General features: G+C 37.5%; 1 protein-coding gene across 1 annotated transcript in view; it reads right to left on the reverse strand.

Moving 5' to 3' along the window:
• Nucleotides 1-1,979: 1,979 nt before the first annotated feature.
• Nucleotides 1,980-25,236, reverse strand: part of b3gat2 (beta-1,3-glucuronyltransferase 2) — a 41,883-nt gene continuing 18,626 nt past the window's right edge. The window contains exons 2-4 of the mRNA XM_005795152.2: nucleotides 21,371-21,515; nucleotides 9,605-9,753; nucleotides 1,980-3,266 (exon numbers count right to left, since the gene is read on the reverse strand). Of these exons, the coding sequence (XP_005795209.1) occupies nucleotides 3,180-3,266; nucleotides 9,605-9,753; nucleotides 21,371-21,515 (381 nt within the window). The 3' untranslated portion in view covers nucleotides 1,980-3,179. The remainder of the gene's footprint in view (nucleotides 3,267-9,604; nucleotides 9,754-21,370; nucleotides 21,516-25,236) is intronic.

Raw genomic sequence — 25,236 nt, forward strand, 5'->3', positions numbered from 1 at the left:
AGATAATGAGATTTTAGTCTGGTCAGTTCTGCCTACGAACTGATTTGTCTTGTCACTTTAAATTTAAATAGCTGCTGCTGGCCACAACCTGAAACTGAAATGGCTGCAAACAGATTTGCAGGTATACAACCATACAGCTTTATACATCTTTGTACAAAGATAAACTTTTGTATCTTTGTACATCTTTGATTATGCAAAGAAGGATTCTTCATAAAATAAAGAAAGTTATGTACAACCCTGACCATCCTCTTCATGAGACTATTCTAAGAAAACAGGGTATCTTCAGTCAGAGGCTTCTTCAGATTTGTTGTAATACAGACGGCTACAGGGAGAGCTTTCCTGCCAACGGCCTTCAATAGCTCTTTGAAGAATCTGAATTAATGAGCTGCAACAACATTTATTTTCCCTTTGGGATCAATAAAGTTTCCCTGAATTGAATTGAAAAGCAGAGGTAGAGCCTCCTGCTGCTTGAAGTGGTTCTGGTTGGTAAATCAGCAATAAAACACTTGTCTTTTCCAGCACCAAATGTGGTGGAACTCAGATCAGGGTTGCTAGGTAACGGGCTGGCCTACACTGGAGTTGCTAGGTAACGGGCAGTGCCTGCTGACTTGTGACGTTACATTCTGGAGGTTTGTGAAACTGTTCATTTTCCAAGCACACACACACACAAAAATTATTGCCAAAAAACATTTGGATTGTTTTCAGAACCAAACGGAAATACAAAAACGTTCAAAATGCGAATTTTGCGTAATATGTCGCCTTTAAAGTTCATGGCAGCACAGTAAGAAAAGGACAGCTAGTTTAGACAGTAGCCTCCCGCAGATCTGGTTCAGTTCTGTCCAAACGTTTATTTCAAAGCCTCTGAAACCGATCACTGTTTGTTTTGACACGATAAGGAGACAAATGAGTTTTTAATCCGTCCCAGGAGACAGCAGGGTCTTTAGCAGGGTCGTAGTCTGTGTGAGAGGTGTGTACTCTCATCGCACACTAAAACTGCTGGTGCTTTAAAACCTCAAAATGTTGATGTTACATTTTAACTGCTGAGCCATCCACTGTTCCTCTAGGTGTTTCAGGTTACTTCATCTGTGATTTTCTAAAAAAAAAGAATAAAATGAGTTTGTTGTTAAAATGAGCCATTTTTCTCCTCCACAATCCCTGCTGAAATCACAGGCCACGGGGCGTATCTCCAGCTGTGTTGTTGTCCTGGTAACTCGGATCCATCTGAAACTTTTCTGATATTCAGAACCGGTGCGACTCTTGCAGCGTTTCGTCCCCAGTAAGCGATCTCTCTGCCGTCTTTATTGTGGTGCTTTTTGTCGTGTGTGGTGCAAGAGAAACAGTTTGCTACAAATAAACCTGGATGACCAATCAGAGGTTGAAAAGAAGGACCTGTATGAAACCTTTGGATGGGTCCGGTCATTATCCGTTTCTGCCATGCAATAACTGCTGCACTCTATGTAAACATTACAATAAAATGAAAGTCCTCCAGGTTTATTTGTGGTCTGATTAATATTTCTGGTGCCTAAGTGCAGAGAAATGGTGAATTCTGTGATTAAAAACAATGATATAGTGGAAGGATCCTGTGTTTATCTCTGTCTGACCTTCAACTCTACCGCTGAATTGTTTGCTCCTTTTTTGTTCTTTCAAATTTAATGAGGTTCAATTTGAATAAAGACTCTGAAATCCTAAACTTTTTACTGTTTTTATTTTTCGTCCTTGTCTTCTCATTTAAGTTTTACGGTCCTAAAGCAGGAAGTCATTTTCTGCTATTCCAAAATTTCAGGTTTTCTGTTTTTAATCTTACTGTGCTTCATGACTGAAAGAAACTTTTGACCCGAAATGATCATTTGAGCCGTTTGATGGGAAATCCAGAAGAACAGACATGAATTGGAATAAAAGGAATTCACTTTGAGACGATGGGGATTGGATAAAAATCCCATTTTTACCGTATAAAACTCAGGGTTCCTTGGGGCGGCGGCTCATTATTTAGTTTTTATTTATGTAACTCCTAACCTTGGTACATGTTTACTACTTAAAACTTGACAACAAAGGTTTCAAATTCAAAATTGGGGACATATTTTTCTTCTAATCTTTCAAATCGATGTTATTTTTCACTTTATACTGAACAAGTGGACAATAATACAGCTTTCAATAATACAGACAGTAATACAACAGGGCAGCTTTCTATGGAAACACATCTGCAGCAATATTGAATCAATAAATGCAGCAGTTATGTTGCTTTGCAGAAAGGAAACAATATTTATGGAGAAACTGTACTGGTTTTATAAAACACCTTAAAAACTGAATCCTAATAGTCATGGATGTAAGTTTTGGTAAGCTGGAGTATTTCAGGTGTGGTTATAATAGGTTTTTGTTCTTTTTTTCCCACATTGGATCTTCTGTGTACCTATAATCAAAATATTTTGGGATATTGTGATAATACAAATTAAGTGTTGTCAAAAAATCATCATCATGATGTTACTCAGACACAATATAGAGGCTGTAAAAATTGCAGAAATATATATATACATTTTAAATGCATAACCAATGAAATTAAAGATAAATGTATGGAACTATTTAACTGCCAGACCTAATTAGTCAATTCTGTTAAAACATGGAGAATCTATCAATCCAAAGTAGGTTTGGTGATAATGAAGTTATTTCCCACTTTGTTCATCTGTTAAATAACATAATTATAGGTTTATACGTGTGCATATTTTTTTCTGAATTAAAAAAACTGAGCGAACATCTTCCCAGAGTAGTGATTGCTCATTCTCCAGACGGTGTAATTATTAATTATTAATATGTGCTTTGAAAACAGACAACAGAGTCGCATATTATCCGTCTGACCTCTTTATATCGCCGTCCCACAGTCAGTTCGACAACACGATGAATCAAAGTGACACACATGGCACTTCTCAGTTTAGCAGCACAATGTTTCACATTTATACGTTTTGTAGTTACATCAGCAGGATGTGGATGGACGAACACAAAAAGTCCAGGATGTTGCAGCTCTTTTTAGACGAGTCCAGTTCTCCCAAAAGCAACATTCTGATGGACGGCAGAGTCATGAATCATGCAGACCCTCAGAGTTTTGCCCGCTGTTCGGATCGTCTCCGCCTGTTCTGGGCAGAAAGCAGGTCACTGTCGCTCACTCCAAAGTTGAAGGTGTGACAGCATCACACCTCGATATCCACGATATCTTTTTTGAGTTTGGGCTCGTTGGCGAGGTGCGGTTTCTCTGTGCGAGTGTGCCAAACCAGAACCTGCAAGTGGAAGAAAAAAAGGTGATGAGAAAGTGTTTTAATTACCTGAGAACAATGTTGTCACCTTCCTAAGAGTATTTTTATGGGGGGAAAAAAGTGATTTTTGCAACAAAAATCTCCCCCTTTTTATCTCAGAGATCAATTCACTCAGAATTTTGACTTTTTCTCGGAATTCTATTTTCTCAGAATTTTTTTTTTCTGTCTGCTTTTTCCAGAATTTTGACTATAATCTTAAAATTCTGACTTTTCAAAATCAGAACTCTTTTTCTCAAAATTCTGGCTTTTTTTCAGGATTCTGATTTTTTTTCTCTCAGATTTCTGAGTTGTTTTGTTTTTTTCCCCCCCAGAAATTAAATCCCACAAGATTAAAGCCAGATTTATGAAGAAAAAGTAAGCGTTTTGTCAATGGCCCTAATCCTCTTCCGTATCTTTGAGAAGATATTGTCACTTGCTGCCTGAGATATCCGACTCACTAAGAGATGCTGTTAGAGATTTTTTGGTATTATCATTTTATTCTTACTTTAGTTCACATTAAGCCTATAGATCTTTGTGATTTTCTGTTTAAAGTGTTCTCTTCTTTAACTGACCTGGAGGTCACTACTGTCTGTTCAACTTTACGAGAAATAGTTAACACTAAGTTTCTCAGACCTTAAATCCTTTTGCAAGAACACCTCCTAATTTAGTAACTACCTGTGAACAGTCGTATTTTGTTTTCTTGACAGTACTGACCGAGATTTGAACCGGGCTCAGACTTTTGATCAGATATCACATCTGGAACTGGGTTGTTAGATGTTTGGGTTAGAAGCTTTACGACCTCTGTTGTTTTTCCTGACTGCCCCCTTGCCTGTTCTTCTTTGACAATAAAAACAGGAGCTCAGGTGAAAACAGATCAGAACGCTCTGTGAATTGTTCGGAGGAAAAGTTGGCAGAGCCTTCCCTTTTGCAAAAGCTCAACTTAAAATTCATATACGTTGTATGTGGTTCTTTCTTTTATTTAGGTTCGAAAGGAAAATACCTATCAGATGCCTTTATGTTGAATAATCCCAAAAAGATCCAAATCCCAGAAAACGACATGTTTCTGTGACGATATTACCGAGGAGACAGCATAAAGTTAGTATATTCTTGCAGCTGTATATTTTCCACTCAAATTCTTTTGAATCAGATACTCTCTTTCTTTCCCGATACGATGATGAAACTCTGGATCTGTCAAATAAAAGACGCTCAGCGCAGACTGCGTTGTATCAGAGGGAAACAGTCTGACACCTCCTGAAACGGATCAAATCAAAAACTAACCACACTTGTTTGCAACCATTTTCACAGCAATACATTGGTGAGAAAGACTGGAGAGTTTCTGAGTTTCACTCAGTCTGGATTCAAATGTAAATCTGCAGGTTTTTTTTCCCTCAGCTATAACTAATGAGCCCATAAAAGTGTGCAGAGATTCACACAGGCGTGATTTATTGCAGGCTGCGGACACTGACGCTGTCTGTTCTGTGGGCTTCTTCAGGTGGAACGTGTCACTTCCTGCACTCTCTGCTGCTAATTGGCCTGCTTTGCATTTCTAATGAGGCTAATGTAGCAGCTACCAAGGCGCTGATCCAAAGCTGTGGGGGGAAACGGCGTTCGGGTCGGTTCTGCAGTCAGAGCTCGCCTGTCTAACACAAGCACACACTTCCTTCTCCATTCATCACATTCACTTTTCCTCTCCTGGCTTTGCTGTCATCCTTCCTGTTCTATCTTTTTCTTTCACCTTCAGGCAACATGGAGACAAAAAGCTTGGCCGAGTTTTTTTATTCTGCAAAGGGAGGTCACTACTTTTACTTCCCATCAAAGGGGGATTTTGTAGGAAAAACCTTTTCCCTTCAAGATGACATGCGTTCTGGTAAATTCCACTTCTAGCTTCAAATTTACTCTGAACAATTTCTGTGAAAAACTATTTAAATTAGCTCACACATTTCTCCTGTTTTTACTGCCACCCCAAGCTAAAAGATTGCTATGTTAATGCATTTTAGGCAAAAAAGATTTTTTTTAAAATTTATTTAAAAAACAAATTAAGCTATTTGTTAAAAATCTATTCATGCATTTTGAAAATTGTTTAACGTGATTAAATAAAAAATCTGCAAAATGTGCCATTTAAAAAATTGGATTAATTACCAAAAACAATCAATTAATTGTCAGAATAAGTGATAATTTAACCTAAATTGTTAGTCTCAGCCCTTGTTTTAATGTCATTGATTAATTGTCAGAATATTAATTTAATAGTCAAAATAAGCGACAATTTAACCTATTAGTTTCAGGCCTTGTTTTAATGTTGTTGATCACTTAATTAATTGATTAATTGTCAGAAAATTTGATTAATTGTCAAAATAATCAACAATAATTTAATCTATAATTAAATTTTGGTTTCAGCCATTGTTTTAGTGTTATTGATCACTTAATTTCTTGATTACTCATCAGAATAATCGATTAATCGTCAGAATAATCGATTAATCGTCAGAATAAGTGGTACCTTATAATCGATAGTTTCAACCCTCGTTTTAATGTTGTGTGGTCTCTGCTGATTCCAACAACTTCAGTCTCAGTTACAGTGGAGTAAAATGTCCCCTGACGTTGACCACATCTAATCCGTAATTTGGAAGAGCACTCAAGCTGCTTTGCGGATCAGATCTTCCAGACCCGACCAGCTACTGGCCACAGATCCATTTAGCTCCACCAGTGGAATAAAATGAGGCTTAGCAGAAAACTGAGACACCAACAGGAGGGCAGACTCACTCCTCTCCCTCTCTTCTTTTTACCCTTTCTTTATCTCCTTCCTCTCCATCCCTGCTCAAGCTTCTGCACCTCCATCCTGTGGGATCATCTGTCTCCATCTGTTCCTGCCTGCCCCCTCCTTTCTTGTCCTGTCACTGCTGTCTGTTGCCATTACTGTCCCGCTCTAACTACATCGCGGCTCTTGTCAGCCGTCTCCCGGAGACCGACCCGGCCGTCAGATGAGCCTCACTGCCCGACACCGTCAAGGTCGGGCTCAAGGCTCTGATCCGAACCCAGGTAGCTCTGAGCTAGCGTGTTGTAGCTGCAGGTAGCAGTGCCATGTTATTGGATTCACACAGTTAAAGACGCAAAAATGACTTGAGAGAAACAACTTTGAAACGCTGAAGAACCAAAACCTTTTTTATCCAAGGAAGTTTCCTGGAACTGCTTTGACGTTTCTGTTTATTAAATAATGTAACTCATTTGCTTTCATTTCCATTTGCTGGATGTTAAATGTTTTTATGTGAAAACTTTTATTTTGTTAGTAGATTCAATTCAGAAATTATTCAGGCATCAAAAAGGCTAATAAGTTCAAGAGATTCAGGCCCAAATCAGTAGACATAAAACTTTGGCAAGGTTTCATCCATCTGTCCATCCATCCCTCCATCCCTCCTCCATCCATCCATCCGTCCGTTCATCCATCCATCCGTCTGTCCGTCCGTCCATCCAATGAAATGCTAGAATATTAATTGAATATTTAATTGTATTTTACTGATTAATTAAATCACTTAGTACATTGTAGCAGCGGAATGATGGATGTTTTGTCAACCAGACGTTTTTAAAGTGTAAAGACACTAAAAACTGACAGAATTAATTCAATTTATCTGTTATTTAGTTTAGATCAGGATGCAGTATCAGTGTTCCTGGACCTTTGAATAAATAATAATAACAGGTGTTACCTTACATGTGTACACAAATGATGTCGTGCTGTTTTATCTGTGATCTGATGAATGCATCCCTCCTGTGTGCTAATGACTCGTTGTGTTATTAGCCTGTATTAGACTCAGCAGCATCTCTGCGATGCTTTCAGCAGCCAGCTGGAAACGATGATCCAGCAGCTCCGGGGGTCTTTATTCTATCTCCAGCAGGAAACGTTTACTGGTAACCACCCAGGAAATTGCAGAGCTACAGTGTGTCCTGCTAGCGCTTACGGCGAACCTGGAAATTTTGATTTTCCGTTTTGTGATTGGTGGTACAAAGGGCTGCCTCCTGTAGATTGTGGGAGGACAGGTGCTGGTAAAGGAGGATGGAGACAGAAACAAGGTGACAAACCCTTTTCCTCTCTTAAAACAGCAATCCCTGCACATTTAGTTCTCTTTTGGCAGCAGAACTCCTCTCTCTGAATGTGATTAAAGCTACAGTACGTAAATTTTACAAAAGTATGTGTTTTACATAAAATCTATGAAATATCAAGTCCGTACATGCTTTTCTTCAAAGACGGCCTGCTGGTTGAGAAATGTTAACTACCTGGAACATCATCTGCTGTGTAATTGACTGCTGCTCCCCAAAAAGCCCCCAAACGCAGACTGCTGGAGCGTTACTCTACATCATGTCTGAACGGATCCTCGTCCTGTCCACACTGTGGCCCGCAGCACCACTAAAACTGTGGGGAATCTATTGCCATTTGGTCACCAAATACAGTTTTTAACTTTCTTTTCCCTGAGCTGCTATTGCTGTCTGAAGAAATACACAGCTTCTGGTTAAAAACAACCAATCAGAGCCAGGAGGAGGGTCTTAGCGCTGTCAGTCAACCTTGTGTAAGCGCTAATAAACGTGCTAATTGTAAAGAAACAATTTACCGGTCCAAGAAAACTGTTTATTGTGGCTGTGCTAGCAAGCCTTAGCATTTGTGGCAGGTCATGTTGTGGTGAAACAGTTGTAGCGTGAAAGAGAGCAAATGATTGACAGCGCTATGAGCCTCCTCCTGGCTCTGATTGGTTGTTTCTGCAGTTAGTATTGAAAGTATTTGTGTGAAAATGTTAGCTTTTCCTTGGAATTTGAAGTAAGATTTGAATAAACAATGAAATATCTTGAGAAATCCAGCATTTTCTTTAATCTCCCAGCTTCAGCACACGTTTGGAGCAGCAGCAGGCAGCCATCACATATGGCTCATTTGTTGCTTGAAAGAAAAAAAAAAGCCATAATGGGATCCATTTCTCACAAACAGTCCTCTAAGTCAGCTCTGTGATGGCTGTCAAGAGGATGAGTGGCCTTATAAAGCCAAGTGCCAACAGGGCCTGTGGTGACTTCAGATGAACTGCATCGATCCAAGCTGTCTGAGCGCACAACAAGAATTGATGGAGCCACAATGCCATTTCTGTCCAATTCAGCCGGTGTGGGTCTATGTTTAGATTGTGCCAGTAGCTCATAGCATGACTCACGCTGTCAATAGTGAGGAGAGACGCCCAGTGGTTGGTTACCGCTGCCATTATTATGACTGCGCTTCCATAAGTGCCAACAGAGCACAGAAACATGTTAAACCTGAAGTTTTGGCAGTGACACACGTTTTTTTTTTTCTTCTAAAGCTGATCAGATTGCATACTCATTTAATGCAAAGAGTGTTATATTAGTTGAAAACGTTAAAGCAAAAACCTGTTTTGATTGTGTTTTTGTACAGAATGCTGAGCTAACGTCATATCAGCTCAGATGAAATAATAAACGATCCATCTGGATGAATAATAACCGATGCTGCAGGTGAAAAGACAGACTTCTGCAAACACATGTTACCAGTAATTACTTCAGTAATAAATCATTCACAAATCATTGATTATTCTGACGATTAATTGATTAATCGAATAAAAAAATCCATTTAACCACCAAAGGTTATTTTATATATTAGAAATACACAAAAATACAAATAAGCAAATAATTCCAGTTCTTTATTAAATAAGAAAATAAACATTTTATTGATAACAACATTCCTTTAGTGAATATTTGTAGCAAAGGATTAATTTTCTAACATTTGAAAAGGTCAGACCTTTATGCTCAACTCAACATTAATACAGTGTAGAGCTGATGTGTTAATTATGATTTTTTTTATTACAAAATGTACTTAATAGATTTTTTTCCACAGAATATTAACCAGGTGTAGCTGAAATGAAGAATCTTAGGTAAAACATTTTTACAGACAAAGAAAATTTATTTTAGATGGATAATGTATATATTTTTTGTACAATTTTGGCTTTATTACTCCTCTGAGTGTTTTGTTCTTTCAGCAAATAAATTTTTTTGAGTTTGCATTCTGCACTTAATGATTAATCTCTAACTAAATTAGCTGTTGATCAATCCAATTAATTGTTTTAGCCCTTTGTGTTACATATAAATATTCTCCAAATCCAATGTAAAATAGCTTCAAGATGATCCATAAATTACTAAAGTTCTTTTTAAGAAAGTGTGCCTCAACATTTTTCCAATATTAAACGAAAAAGGCTTATTGACTCCATCCGTCAGGATTCCTGACCTGCATTAACGCCTGAAATCCAAAACCGCCGTTAAAGTCTGTTGCCGTGGAAACAGAGGTTACTGACCCGTGTGCAGTTGTTCGCCTTGGGCTCCAGCTCGGAAACCTTGGTGATCTGCTTCAGGAAGTCGGACTCCTGCATCCCCGGCTGGGAGCCCCGCCTCTTGAAGAGCGCCCGCGGGTTGGCCAGGATCACCTGGAGGTTCACCGAGAAGCCTGAGGAAGAGCGAGGAGGTCAGCCATCTTGGATTAAAAGAACACCACAGGCCCGTTAGGATCGCAGCAGAAAACGATGTTCATTAATGTTCCTACGGGAAATTCAGTTACAGCAAGGCGTCGGCCGTCCTCCTGTGATAATTGTGGTTTAGATGAGACGGGGACGGGGTCAAAGGGCACGATGAAGCATCGACTACTCCAGGGAGCAGAAATGACTGGGCAGAAATCACCATCAGGGATATAATTGAAGGCAGAGAAATAAATTAGAATTAAAATTAAATTAGTGAGATTAGAGTCACAATTAAAGGAAACAAACTGAGGAAAAAAGGCACATTTTTTCCACCTCCTCTGGGTTTCCGAAGTGTGGCCTGTGGACGGATTTTCTTTGGCCCCCAACTACAACTCAAAAGTGACTTTTTGTTTTTATTTGAGGCAAAGTTATTATAAACAAATTAAAGTTCTTGTAACTGAACATTTTTGAAACGTTAGAAAGAAATTTTATTTGAAATTTCAGTGATTTTTACTCAAAAGCAAACTTCTGTGCACCAAAGTCTTTTTTTTTACTAATTTAATAAACTTGGCCAAATACACTATGTCCAAAAATGACACTTTTCTTCATATCTGGGATGTTTTATATTTATATAGTTGTTTTCTCCTAAGTGAGTTCCAAAAAATGTTAGATATTGCAAAATTATTTTAAATTTCCCATTCTTACAAAAAGTCAAATGACTTTTTTAAATAAACAAAGTAATTCTTGAAGTAATTTAAGTAATTTATTAATAATACATTACATTGATAATTAAATTAAATTAAATTACTAAAGCAGCTTTGCCAGCTTATTTCTGAACTGGTAAAAAGGTTGTAATTTTCTTGTGATTTTCAGTTTTTATTTTAGAAATTACAGGGTCTTTTTGTCGTGCAAGTAATTCTGAGTTGACCGTTCTTCCGGCGTGACAGTAACTTTTGACACCATGTTCACTCGCCCTTCACACATCAGATGTGTCGGCTGACCTCAAGGCCAGAAGTTATAATTTTACATGTGCTGATTCTCTTTTACATATCTTTAGCTCACAGCCAGACTTTAAGGCTGTGCTGTTAACTGAGATGTTTCAGTAGATTTTTTTTGGACCATCCTGATGTACTTTTTATTTTTTATTTGTCGTGTTTCCAGATTTTGGTTCCATGTAATGACTCCAGTTTACAACCACATTCAGACAGTGTATCCATCCTGCCTCATGTAAATAATTCAGGCTGCTGTTGGGTGTAATGTGTGGCTCCTTCAGACTAGCAAGCAGCAATTAGCAAACACCTGGTGCTGAGCTACTTCTGAGTGCAGTGCTGGTAAAAACATTGTTAAAGAGAACTGATTATGTATTTTCCAGGCACATAGAGCCATTTCATAGCACAATCCAGTAACTATTTTATCTTAAAAATATGACTATATCAAATATGACTTTATTTGTAATTTAATGCCCTGAAATTGGGCCTCTGTCTTTTTAAAAACTCATGCTCTTTCTGAAACCACGCCTTCAGGAAGTCATCACAACATGGCTCCTCTATCAACTCTTTAACAGTGTCTTTACCAGTGTTGCACTGACAAGTAGCTTAGCTAACGCGCAGCTCCACCAGGTGTTTGCTAATTGCTGCTGGCTAGTCTGAAGGAGCTGAGTGTGGAAGTTAAAGGGCAGGGCTAACTGCTCTGTGAGGTGGAAGCCTTGAAACTGCAGCTCTGAGGAGGAGGAGCTGAATCTCGAAGGCGGAGCTAGGTCCAACCAGGCGTTTTACACAGCTGAATGGTTGCCATGGAGATCAAAGGATTTCTTAAACATGCACTAAAGAATCAAACCAACACTCCAGGTATCTTTTGATTAAGGAATAACATTATAACCTGATGTAACGCTAACAAATAAGTTGATTTTACATAATACTGCCCCTTTGACGTTGCTATAACTTTGCTAAATCAGATCAATTTTGGGTTTTTCTGTGTAAGTAAATACACCAGCTTGTATAAAATGAAAGGATGTTTGATTTCTAGATGTCTGAGGAGACGTAAAGAGGAAGAGATGGTGAAATTAAAGAGGATAAGCAGAGAGTTGGTGAATTATAAGGGTGAGATGAAGGCAGATGATCCACTGTGAACCCTAAACTGAACAGCAGGAAAAAAAGAAAATAAACGATTTCGTTTTGAGCACCTGAGAAGAATTAGTTGTGGTTTATAAGAAGGGAAAGTGATCGAATCCATTTCTCAGAAGGAGTTTTTGCGTTATGCATCATAAGATGTAAACAGAAGCATCGTTTGTTTACAGTGAAACCCCAAAGGACCGTCTTAAAACAAAGCTAAGCCGCCAACCACCTGCTGAGTTTAAAAGAAAAGGCTTTTAATGTTCAGTTCTGATAAACAGAAAATTGACTGATCAGATGAACTACTAACTAAAAATAATAAACTGAAGAGATGCAACATAGCAAAGAATAAATAAATAAAGGATAAGATCTTATTATTAGGTATTCTCATTTATTCTTTGTTCTAGCACATACTTTGATTTATTTATCTATTTATTTACTTACTTTCTCTCTCTCTCTTTTCCACTTCTACCCAAAATATGTGGGTATTTAATAATAATGCAAATCATGAAAAAACTAAATTAAAGGAAAATAAAGTAGATTCCAACCCACATATGAAAAACAATTTCATTGTTTTTGTTGTGACACCGTTTGATTATGTTCTGTGTTTTGTATATGTTAAAATGTATTCATTAAAATGTACACATTTTAATATATGCATTAAAATGTATGCATTTTGCTTGCTTTGCTTTTGTTTCTTGTTTGTTTATTTTATTTTTGTTGCTTTTGTTCATTTTCTTACCAAGTTATTGATTTTGTAGCTCAAACCTCTTTTTTCAAATTTAATTTATTTCAAAAATACTTTATCAATCCCAAAGGAAAATTAAATGTTGTTTTAACTCATTAATTTAGATTCTTCAAAGCGTTATAGAAGATTGTAATGGGTGTTTTTATTAGTTATTTTTATTATTATTTTATATAAAAAAAAAAAAAATATATATATATATATATATATATATATATATATATATATATATAATTTTATTTTTTATGTTTTTTTTTATTAGTCTTTGATGTCTACGCTAACTGGTGAATAAAAATAAAGAAAAAAGAGATATAACAGGACTTTATTGGTCAAGTTCTAGTAAATTATTGATAAAAGTGTATTTTCTTATTGCAGAAAATACTGAATTATTCTGGTTAAGGTAAATAATTTATTCAGCTCCATATTTCCAGGAGAACATGGATGTTGAAGCGTCTGGTTCAGAACATCACTACTACTACAGTCTATTTGTAGATATTTCTCAAACAGCAGCTAGCATCAGTATACTGTATCAGCATAATTAGAGAATATTTATTTATGCAGATTATTGGTGGGTGGCTTGCTGCTGCAACTGGTGCATCAGCTATTAAATTCCCCCCCTCTGAGAAACATCTCTCCAGCTGCAACAATCGACTGGGAAAGAAACCCTAAGAGTGAAATTACTAGTTACTAAGTTCGACCTTTTCTGACTGAACTTAAGTGTTTTTTTTTTGTTGTAATTTAACAATATTATAAATGTAAAGTATGTCAAAATTTGTTTTGTTTGTTTGGATTTATTTTGTCTGGTCAGTTGGTAACTGTGGTATGTATTTAGAATCAGCTCTATGTATTCTTGACAAGTATTATATTTTAACATATGTTTTAGACAAATTTGATAATATACAGTGTATATGTATATACATTTTGTATACGTTTTTAACTGTTTTAAACTATGTTTAATTTTACAAAATGTTAACTGCTGTCAGCTGCTGATAACTGCTCACAGGGAGCTATTGCTTAATAGTTTGTTTGGGGTTATTTATTTTATTTTATTGATGTGCAGAAGTTTCTGGATTGAAGCAAACCACCAACTCAATTTCCTGTTTGTTAGAATAAATACAGTGAACCTGAATGTGTCTGTCGTAAAGTCAACCTACTGGACCTGAGACGAACAAAGAGGGGTTACATGTATACAAATCTAACTTGTGTAACACCCACGGCGTTATTAGGCCATGCAGGTGTCAGGGTTATTGCTGCTCTGGGTGTGATACTGCAGGTTTGTCACAGAGATATACGATGCATCAGAGGTGGAGCAAATAGATACAGGAGCAATTGCAAGATAAACATCTTCTCACCTGGAAGCAGCTGCGATGAAACAGATCACTGCTAATCTGAAACCAGCGAGCAAACAAGACGCTGAAGAAGCAGATATTACTCCGGACCAACACCGTCTGACCCGAAGAACCAGAAACACATTAACCTCTTCGCAGATCGATATTTAAAACTCTTCCTTAAACATTTTTTTTAATTCCTTTGCCTTTAATGCACTTTAAGAATTTGTCTTTCTTACGTCTGTTTTAGCGTTTTATTTATTTTATTGTTGCCTTTTTTCTTTAGTTCTTTCCACATTTTGACATATTTTGTACATCACTTTGTCATAACTGCTATTTTAAAGTGCTTTACAAACAAAGTAGTAGTAGTTAGTATAGTTTTACATACACATACAGCTGTGGAAAAAATTAAGAGACTAATTAAAATGATCAGTTTGTCTGATTTTACTTTTTATAGGTTTATGTTTGAGTAAAATGAACATTGTTCTTTTATTATATGAACTACTGACAACATGTCTTTGAAGTTCCAAGCAAAAATTTTGTATTTACTTGCAGAAAATGAGAAATGGTCAAGATAATGAAAAAGATCCAGTGCTTTTCAGACCTCAAATAATGTAAAGAAAACAAGTTCATATTCATTTAGAAACAACAATACTAATAAATATTTTAACTCAGGAAGAGTTCAGAAATTAATATTTGGTGGAATATATATATATATATATATATATATATATATATATATATATATATATATATATATATATATATATATATATATATATATATATATATGTACAGTATATATATGGGATATATGGGATGATATATATATCATTCAAAAACATTGAATGATTATGAATACCACTTCATTTTAAAGAGTACAGATGAATGAACACACAAGGTGATTGCCGGGGGTAATAATATTTCCTGGCACATCTTCACAGGCTTTGCTGGTTGATCTCAACTTGATTGCTGTGTAACCCGATGCTTAAGGCCTCAGTGCAGCAGATATCTCTCTGTTATCCTCTTTATTTACATGCACAGCAGCAGCCAGTCTTCATTTCTGTCTCCTCTCTACCTCCTTTCGGTTATTGAGCTTTGATAAGTTTTTAGTTCAGAAGCTGATACAAAAAACAAGAGTTAATCTATTCAGAGTGACATGTTCTACTGCTGATTTTAAAGGAGACGTTTTTATTTTTCAGGTTTTTGTACTTCCATTTGTGTCTCTACTGCTTCTAAAAACAGGACACCCAGGCATTTTTTTGGCAACAACTTTTTTGGTGTCTGGAAAATGAGTCATTTTAAAAACTTTCAGAATGTAACGTCACAAATTAGCAGGCACTGCCCGTTACCTAGTAACCACAGAGAAGGCGGCCCGTTATCTAGCAACCAAAGCTAACTTCCGCCCATCACCTAGCAACCCAAGCTGAGTTCCAGCACATTTGGCTAACTGGTTTAACCACTGTACAATGGCTGCTGGAAAAGTTTTGTTTTGTTGTTGACTTACCATCAAGAAACCATCTGCTGCATTCTTGTTGGCTGTGCAGGAGGCTCTACTTATGCTTTTCAAAGATGTACAGTTGTATAATTGCTCATCTGTCTGCAGCAATTTTCACGTGTGAATGTAAATGTTGAGTAGAGGGCTTGAACAGCAGCAGATTATTTGGATTTAAAGTGACAACAGGCCTTAAAACAGCTTAGAACTGCAGAACTGAGCAGACTGAAATCTCATTATCTTGGAATGATTTTGTGTTAAAATGTAAAGAACATGCTTTGTTTTGCCTAGAGACCAATTCTAACATGTCCAATGAAGCATAATAGGTCACCTTTAAAGATGCTCTTCAAGCCCCGCATAGGAAACCCCTGAAACTCCACATGTGTAACCTGTGTGATGGTGTCATTCAACACAACAGTGATTCCATTCCTGCAGTTCAGGAAAATCTTCCAACACAATCCAAGGAACGGACGGTAACTGGATCCATTTTCGCTATTTTTGTTTTTGAAACAGCGACAACAGCAGCAGGAAATCCATGGAGAAAAATGTCATGTGCCAACCGTCAATGTGACTGACAAGCAACAACAGAGAGGCAAAAAAGAAAAAACACATAAAAACAAATCTCCATGGAAACCGTGCAGATATCACCAGCTAAAACAAAATCAAGCAGAGAAACAAAGCCAGAGTTCAGGAAAACTCACCACTTGATCCCCCTGTGACCAGCTGTTAGAAACTGAATGTAGTGGCAGCATCCAGCATTCATCATTCATATTATGTACAAACTGCAATGCATTAAGAAATGAAGAAAGAAAGTAATTAAAAAGGTAAAGAGCACATTCCAAACACAGTGATTCATTTCTTTGGACATAAATAATAACCTGCTGTTTTAAGAAGTAGGAATCTGTCAATCACATCTGCACAATCTGACTTAAATTCACCTGGTGAAGCTAAATAAAGCTCATTTAGGCCAAACGTTTCCTGATGTAAGAAAATCAGGTGAGAAGTTAAAGGTTTTTAGCAACAGCCCTGACAGAGGACAGGGATGGAGACATCCCATCGCCTCACTAGAGCTTTTTTTAAACAAAAATGACCTGATTCAGGCAGGACTGACCTTGCTGGTGGCAGATCAGATCCCACTGAACGACAACAATGTGTTTGCTGTCCTGAATCTCGGTAAAGCTTTCTGTCTGCTATGTAGTACCATACAGCCGTGACTCAGGACAGACAAATAAAATGTTCTGCAGGATTTAACAAGTACCAGAGCAACCAGGTTAAGGATTTTCTCCCAACACTACAGTATTGCTTCACATTATTCTGAGAAGTTAAATGTTGTTGTGTTTTTGTAAATGAAACACCTTCAGGAAACAGCAGAAAAGATGCTAACTTCAAATTGGAAGCAGCTGGAAATAAACAAAATCCCAAACTATTGCATGTTTTCTAAACGTATTGCTTTATCACACCCTAAAATTGAAGGGCCTCAAACTGTGGACAATAAAAAATAAATAAACACATTAGGACACGTGGTTTTGACCCATGGATGTTGTTTTTCTGCTAAGTTGTCCTCCTACTTTGATAACAGTTTGCTCTCTGCTCCTGCTGTCTTGCCATTGCAGCATCAGGATATAAACATTGGGGTTACTCAGGGTTAAACACTTTCATGTCCCTATCCCTGAAAGCACTCCCAGGGCACAAGTAGCACTTCAACGAAGGTACAAACCTCTCTATGCTGCCGTGCGTGTTCCTGCACAAAACCTGCGCTTTGTTTTTACTCCGTCTTTTTACACTGTTGTTTCCAGCAGTAAAACAAGCTCTTATTTAACTGTATGCTTTCTGCATATTCATGTCTGCGTCCTGGAACAATCAGCCCGCTCCTCTTGTCTCAATTCAAGTGACTGCAGGTGTGTATTAGCGTCTCTTCTGTTGTGTGTGTGTGTGTGCACAATCAGAGAAACCCACACAGACTGAGGTGAATAGTACTCCACACTGTAATTGTGCAGGCTCCATTGTGTCTGGACAAATGAGACAGAGCAGTGGATGGGAGGCTTTAGTGGTCTCCTAACAATGCAGCGTTGTATAACACAATGCTATTAAGACACGGACTGGCACTCGCTGAGGGCTCTGCAGACACCCCATTGTAAATCCAATGAATAATAATTTAGGAGTGAATAAAGTTTGGGCTGTTTGCTCTTCGCAGACGTCGTCTTTGCAAAATTTAAATAAAAAAAAAAAGGAGGGAAAGACAAAAATCTTAATGCATCCGCAGCAGTAAATCCTTGCATAGCAAATTGACTATGTAATTACACAAAGCAGTGCAAAACAAAAGGGCATCATTACGGTGCACATTGTGAGGTTAGGGACGATTTAAAATAAAATGGAGGGATAAGAAATGCGGTAAGAAAATGCATATAAAAACACACCTAAGTCGCTTGAATCCACCTCTGCTGCTCTGTCATGTTCATTTCTTTTCAACTCTAGTTTTTCTAACCATCCACTGCTCTCAAAAAAGAAAAACCCATACTGAGGAGAAATAACGAGAGGCGACGGACGCTGCGCTGTTATTTGGTCAGTGTGATGAATTACCTTCTCCCAGGTCGGTGAGGCTGTGGAAGCTGATTGGATTTTTACAAAGGAGGTGCAAACAGATTGATGGATCCATGTGCTTCATCGTTTCCTTTGGTCGTTAACACTGTAAGTAAAGTTTTTTTTTTTAAACTGTGTGCAATGTCTGCTCCGGCTACAAAGTATTAGGGAGTTTGATTAGATTCTTATGTCGAAAGCTAGGAAAATAACTACTGTATTATAATTAATCTCTCTAATTAGTAAATAAACAAATTTGTACAGTTTTGTGGTCACAAATGTATTTTCTATTTGTTTGATGCTATTTTAAAAAGAATGATTACACCCTTAAATCTGTCCAAAACACTTTTAATAACAAAAAATATATGAAAGACATTTATGTAAAAAGAAACAAAAAGTCTCTGGTCCCAGAACTCTAAGCCAGATGCCCATTTTAAACATAAACTACAACCAATCAGTTGATTAAAGATACTTCTGATCTGAGAAGATTTTTTTTTTCCTCATTCTAATCTCTCCACTGCTGAGAACAAAACCAAAGATCTGTCAAAGGATGGCAGGTACATATGATGGCATATTAGGGCCATTGCAAAGAGAAAGAAAAAGAGTGAATTTCCACCAAAAAACATAAATATTTTCAGAATAATCTCAGAAATTTTCTGGAAAAAAAAATCACGGAAGTTTCTGAGCTCTTAAAGTCAACATTTTGCAAGAAAAAAAACTCAGAAATGTTGAGATAAATCTCAGAAAAATTCTAGAAGAAACTTGGAAAATTCTGAGCTTCGAAGGTGGGAAGTGCTAGAGTTTTGAAGCTCCGAAAATTTACAAATGTCAAAAGTTTTCGACTTCTGAAACTCAGGAAATTCCCAGTTTGTTCTAGAAAATTTCCGTTTTTTTGTTTCAGAAATGTACTTTTTTTATATAGAAAACTTCTGAGATTATTCTCAAAATGTCATAATTTTTTGGCTGAAATTCACTCCTTTTTTCTACAATTACCCCAATATGCCATTGTATGTGCCTATGATCCTTTGGCAGCTCCTTTTTTAATCTGCAATGGCCTTAAAATGCCATAATAGGTACAAGATCTTAAATCTGCAAAAAGCTTAAATGTGATTAAAGACCAATTAATAGAAAGTTATACATTTTGGGGCAGATATTTTGAAATTGTACTCCTGCTAGAATACAATTTCAAGCTTTATGGCATCAGCTGAGCCCACTGCTTTAGAAGGAATATAAATACTGAGTTTAAACCCATCCCACTCTCAAACACGGAGGTGGCTGCATCATGCTTTGAGCCTGTTCTCCTGCCAAGGAAACAGGAAGGATGCAGCATTCAGAGACCAATAGACGGGACTGTGAACTGTAAAATCTTCCTTCCTGACCCAGAACTCTTCCAAACTCTAAACATGTTTGATAGATTCTTCAGCATGACAGTAACTCAAGATGCACCACTAAGGCAACAAATAAGTGGCTTAAAAAAGAAACATCAATCCTGTAGATCTGTGCAGCGAGCTGAAGCTTTGGTTTGGAAAGCAGCAGTGCAGAAAACAAAAAAAGGACCAAAAGATTTCCTGAAATGTGTACAAACCTTATGACAAAATTTGCTGGAGGACCAAACACATCTGCTAAACTTTAGAACTAGCCCTTCCTGAATACATTTTTTAAATCTGTAAATTCAAGTGAAATTCTTGTAAACTGTTTAGAAATGTGATAATTTGTTCAAGATTATTCAAAAACTCACATATTTCCTAACCGTTTCAGTGTTTGGTGAGATATTTTTAAACGCTAAAGCAAGAGACGTGATCAGGTGTTGGATTTTTCACAATCAGTTATCCTGAAACTGTTTACTCTGTCGCTTATCAGCACCGTTTTATTAAACGAGGCTCTTGAATCCCGCCTAGTGATTTATCAGAGGAATAAACTATGAAGCAAAGACTCGCAGCAGCTCCTCTGTGGAGGAGTAACAGTTGGAACATTTAATTGGAAAGATCAGATCTCATTTTATGGCAAATTAATCCATGAAAAAAAAATTGCAGCTCAGTAAAAAGCAGCGTGATTTGTGTGGAAATGCTTGGAAGGAGAGAGCGCAACTCAGTGTCTTTTTCTGTTTTTCCCCAGCTGGCGGCAAACAAATCAAAAATATTCAATCTGATTTCAGCTGTTCAATCGACGAGTCCTGAGAACTTGAAAAAGAAAGAATGGTTTTGTTTTATTATGCTTCCTTGAAGAGGTTAGGATAGGTCTACCAAACATGTTTACTACATTGCTTGCACCAAATCATTCTTACGTAATGAGATTTTACTCTCCTCAGTTCTTCCCATGAGCTGCTTTAAGGCTTCCTGTCACTTTAAATCCAAATAAGCTGCTGCTGGCCACACCCCCCAACTCCACATTTACACTCACATGTGAAAAGGGCTGCAAACAAATGCAAAATTGTACAACCGTGCATCTTTGAAAAGCATAAGTAGAGCCTCCTGCACAACCAACAAGAATGGACATTTGTCCTTTTCAGCAGCCATTGGAGTTCACAGTGTTTAGAGTCGAATGGGAAGCAAATGAAGCTGGATCATTAATGGGAAGATAAAACGAAGCACAGCTGGAAATTTATTACGGAAAAGAAAAGAATCAAAGCAAAACTGACTGAGATGCTGTTATTGGGCTGTTGGAAACCTGAATGGCAGCATTGCTTGAGTGGGTCAAAATTCTCCCAGAACCATGTTTGAGGGTGTTTTCACACCTGATAGTCTGATTGGATGTGGAACCAAAAATTGAACTTTTGTTCTGTTTTTTAAAAAAAATGTGAACGAAAATGGCGTACAATTTTAGGGGTTGTAGGATTTATCTTTTGTCTTTTGTAATGACAAAGGAGAATTTTGTCTTTATAAAAGCCAAAATATTTGCTTTACAAGTCATTTCTCCTGCTAGTGCTAGACTCTCGCGTTTGTTGTGGTTGTAGATACTCACAATGCCCTGCGCTGTAGCCCACTTCCTGCTTTTGGAGCGGTTTCTGGTCCGCTTGGTGTTCACATCTGCAGTCAAACCGCACCAGAGTTTCACTTCAACCGAACCGAGACCGAGGTACTTGGGCGGCAAGAGTTCAGAATTTGATTACGAATTCGCACATTGCCAAACGAACCAGAGTTTGATTAAAGCGAATCAAACAGGGCTGGTGTGAATGCACCTTGAGAGTTACTGCTGCAAAAAGTTTAACTGTGTGGAATTATTTTGAATATTTGAGGTTAGATATTGAAAATATAATCACTTCTTAGCGTCTTGTTACCTGAAACACAAGACATTTTTCTTCCAATAAGGCAGAAAAAGTCAGTCTCATTATCTCTCCATTTTGCTTCTTACCTGCCATGTCAGTAGCAAAGGGTCTGTCCGGCCTCCAGCCAGTGTACCAACCAACCACTTTCCCCCCAGACACCAGGGGGCGCTCATATGTTCGGCCACCCACAAATCCCACAGGCCAAACCGAAACACCTCGAGTGCTTCGCATCTGTAAGGAGAGAAAAACGGGAAGCAATCAGTCCTGAAAATTAGTTTTCCTGAAAAGTAAAAACATTTCTCATTTATGATTTATTCAGAAATAGCACCAAAAGAAAATCTCTATCTATTCGCCTTCCTCTGGGAAGAAGACGTTTGTTTATGCTAAACCCGATTTAATTGTAAATATGATGTTCTGAATATTCCAACTCAGCTTCCAGTGGAAGTTTCTGCACAGCATCCGACCCAAAGCGGACGACACAAGCCTTGATAGTGAGATGCAGCAGCGAGAGCGAGTCTGGAATGAATTGTTTGTGCATCAGTTTGCATGAATAATCTCTAATCTAATCTGAAACGTGCTGGAGAGCAGCATGAAGAGACTCTCCTGCAGCAGGAATATGAGACCAAATGAAACTGTACGGCGCAGATCTGCTTTCCATTTGCACAGTGAGTGAATTTGCACACAGCCACCGGCAGCGCAACGGAAAATGAGACGAGGAGAGAGCGAGAGACACAAATTTAGTGGGTGGGTGGTGGGCTGGACTGTGTGGGATCAGTAGGTTATGTGTGTGTGTGTGTGTGTGTGTGTGTGTGTGTGTGTGTGTGTGTGTGTGTGTGTGTGTGTGTGTGTGTGTGTGTGTGTGTGTGTGTGTTATTCCATTTTCCAGTCTGAGCCGCCCGCCTCGAGATTTAGTCATTTAGACACCGCATCTCATCTCTCACTCAAACCGCCTCCAGGCTGTCGCTCATGACAAAGAGACAGCGGCCCTGCATCGCCGGGTAGAAATGAAGCACAACACGTGGATTTACGGCGCTGATCTGGTCGACCGCCCAAACAACCGTCTGACGCCTGAAACACTGAAAACAAATATAAATACGTGTGTGACGCACAGACTCAAGAGTCTCTTTTCTCCAGGTAAAATGTTGAAACACCAAACCTAGATATTATGTTACCTCAACTCTCCCTCTGATTGGTTGATCAGTCCCTCCTGATTCCTCCTTCTCTGAGAGCCAAGCTGGGTGGATTCAATAAGAAAAACCTATCATAACGTCTTGCTCTACCAAGACGTTTTGACCAGAGGTTTAGATAAAAACATTTAGTTTGAATTGAACGCTTTTTTAAAACTCTTTAGTAAGTTTTGCCGCTTTTTTTCTTCTTGTTCACCAAACCTCACGCTATTTCACTCAGAAACTTTCTTTTGGCCAATGCTTCTCAAATAATGGGGTGGAGAAAAGTGTCAATATTAGTGCTATTTTTGCTGAAAATTATGTTAAAAAGTTAATAAGCTAATGAAGCTTCTGAGTCTTGATTAAATGTTACAAAATGAGTTAATAAACTGAACTTGGTTTAAATTATTTTGAGACTTAAAACAATAAAATGAGCTATAATAACTTGCAATTTAAGTTGCTGCAGCTCATTTTTTATTAACCTGTTTTGATAATCAGGTGATTGTGTGCAGAATTTCAGTACCAATGATGTGTAAAGATAAATAATTGAACATTATCAAGTTCTAAATAGTATTTCAATATAAAATTTTTATTAAAATTGACATCTGAAAGCATATTTTCCAGCAACCCACCATCCAGAGAAACCTTCTTTATGCTGAGATAATAATTTGGAAGTCCAGCCTGAATCAGATAACGTTATTTAAACCGTTTACTTTGTGTTTTTAAAAATCCGATTAAACTTCAGAATTAATGCTGGAGTTTTAATCAGTTCAGGTATTTGCAATATTCAAAACATCAGCCTTTTAGAAACAGTTTGTAGAGAAAAAGAAGAAAACATTTTTACCTTTTGTGAGTCTTTTCAATGATTAATTATACATTTAATTCTTCATTTCATGGATTAATATTTTTAATAATCTTGGTCCAGGTGTAAATATGTTTAATTGAGGCATCTGTAATCTTTTTTATATGTAATAAAGTTGGTTGATTGGATCTCAACCTTAACGTAATTAAATGCCTTATTAAATCGTCTCCCATTTTTGTAGCATTTGGATTTATGACAGCTCTGTAAGTATTATGTCTCCATTCAGGTCAATGAAAGGTTAAAGCATTACTGGGAAATGATCTCAGTCTGTAATTTACAGGCTAATGAAACGATGCGCCTCCAGCAAAGTAGCTATTCAGTCCACAGCATCAGGAATAAAACTGAACTCAGGTGAGTCAGGTAAGCTGGGAAAGATTCAGCTTCCTAAAACATCACACTGAAACCCAATAATTTATTATCAGCGTATCAATTATGGCTTAACAAATCCAAACAAGCTTAGTGTTATTATCTTTTTTCAGACACCACTTTATTGTTGTAGTGATTGAGTTAAAATAATAGGAGCATTTTTAATCTAATATTTGAAAATAAATGGTTTAAACATGCTGGGGTCTTAAATGTTTAGGTACTATACAACCAAATCATCAGAGGTGTAAATATTACTTTTAATTTTTCGTGTTTAAACAGGACCTGGGTGATTTTCTCGCACAGGGTCAATAATATTCATATCGTCCAAAATATATGTTTAAATTCAGTTAAATCAGAAGTAATCAAGCTTCTGAAAAAGACATTTTTGCACTCAGTCGAGCAAAAATAAATCTGCCAAAAGCTGCAAAACCCAATAAAAAAAAAAGATAGTTTATTGAATTTTCTTATTTTTTTAAAAAGAGAATTTAGAGCTAACAAAAAAAACATTTTTTGTACCATTTGTGTCATTTTGTCGTGGAAATCCTACGCAGGTACAGCAACAAAGCACTTTAAAAGTCTGTATTCTCCAGTTAACAATTATTTCAGTAATCGATTAATCACGATTAATTGCTTCAGCCCTATTTATTAGCAAAATTTTGTTTCAATCTGCATAGTTTTTCGTATTTAATTCAACACTACCATTTGCGTTGAATTTATTAGTTTCTCAGCTCAGTCAGAACGGCGGTTCTGACCGGCTGCAGACAGGAACCAGCAGGTAGAAAAGGTCCAATCGTTGCTGCCGTACGGCTCTGATAGAGACCCGGAAATTACCAGATATTTATATCACACAGTCAGAGATGATAGCTGTAACACATTCATCAACAGGTGACTTTATCTTTACATTCAACACAGCGAGAGGAAGTGGATAAACGAAACATTTCGTTGGAGCCCGACCCGCTTCCATCGTGTTTCCTGCTCTGCATCCCGACCGCTCTGCCGTTTGGGCCCCTGGGCATCACTGACAGCTTTGAAGCCTTTTCCTCCCTGCTAATACTGAAGCCCCTTGTGGTGCTAAAATCCTTCCCCTTGTTCCTCTTTTTCCTGTTGTCTGCCTTGCGCTTTCGCTTTTAGGTCATTTTTCAAAGATGTCAGCCCCTCTGTCTCGTGGAATCAAAAGTGAAGAGGGGAAAAAGCGGCAGAGAGAAAGAAAAGAAGAATGTGTGCCAAGCTCAGTCCTCGAGTGCGATCGTTATTTTGGCTTAGCAGTTAAGTCCTAGTTTGACTGCTAATGATCCCCTGGTTTGAATGCCGTCTTTTCTCAGCCCAGCACAGTTTGACACAATATTAGTAAGTGTTGGAAAGAAGCTGGAGGGCATGCAAACATGTTCCGAATCTCTGACTGGATTTACACAGAGAACAAACTCTCACTTTGAAAACCAGCAGAGCTTTGGCACAAACCAAACTGCAAAATAATATATATATTATTTATATATATATTATATATATATATATGTTGTTTTTATTAAGCCTTTGTACTCAAGTTAACAATTAATCGATT

This window comes from Xiphophorus maculatus, chromosome 22 (assembly GCF_002775205.1).
Source record: "Xiphophorus maculatus strain JP 163 A chromosome 22, X_maculatus-5.0-male, whole genome shotgun sequence".
Classification (NCBI taxonomy): Eukaryota; Metazoa; Chordata; class Actinopteri; order Cyprinodontiformes; family Poeciliidae; genus Xiphophorus; species Xiphophorus maculatus.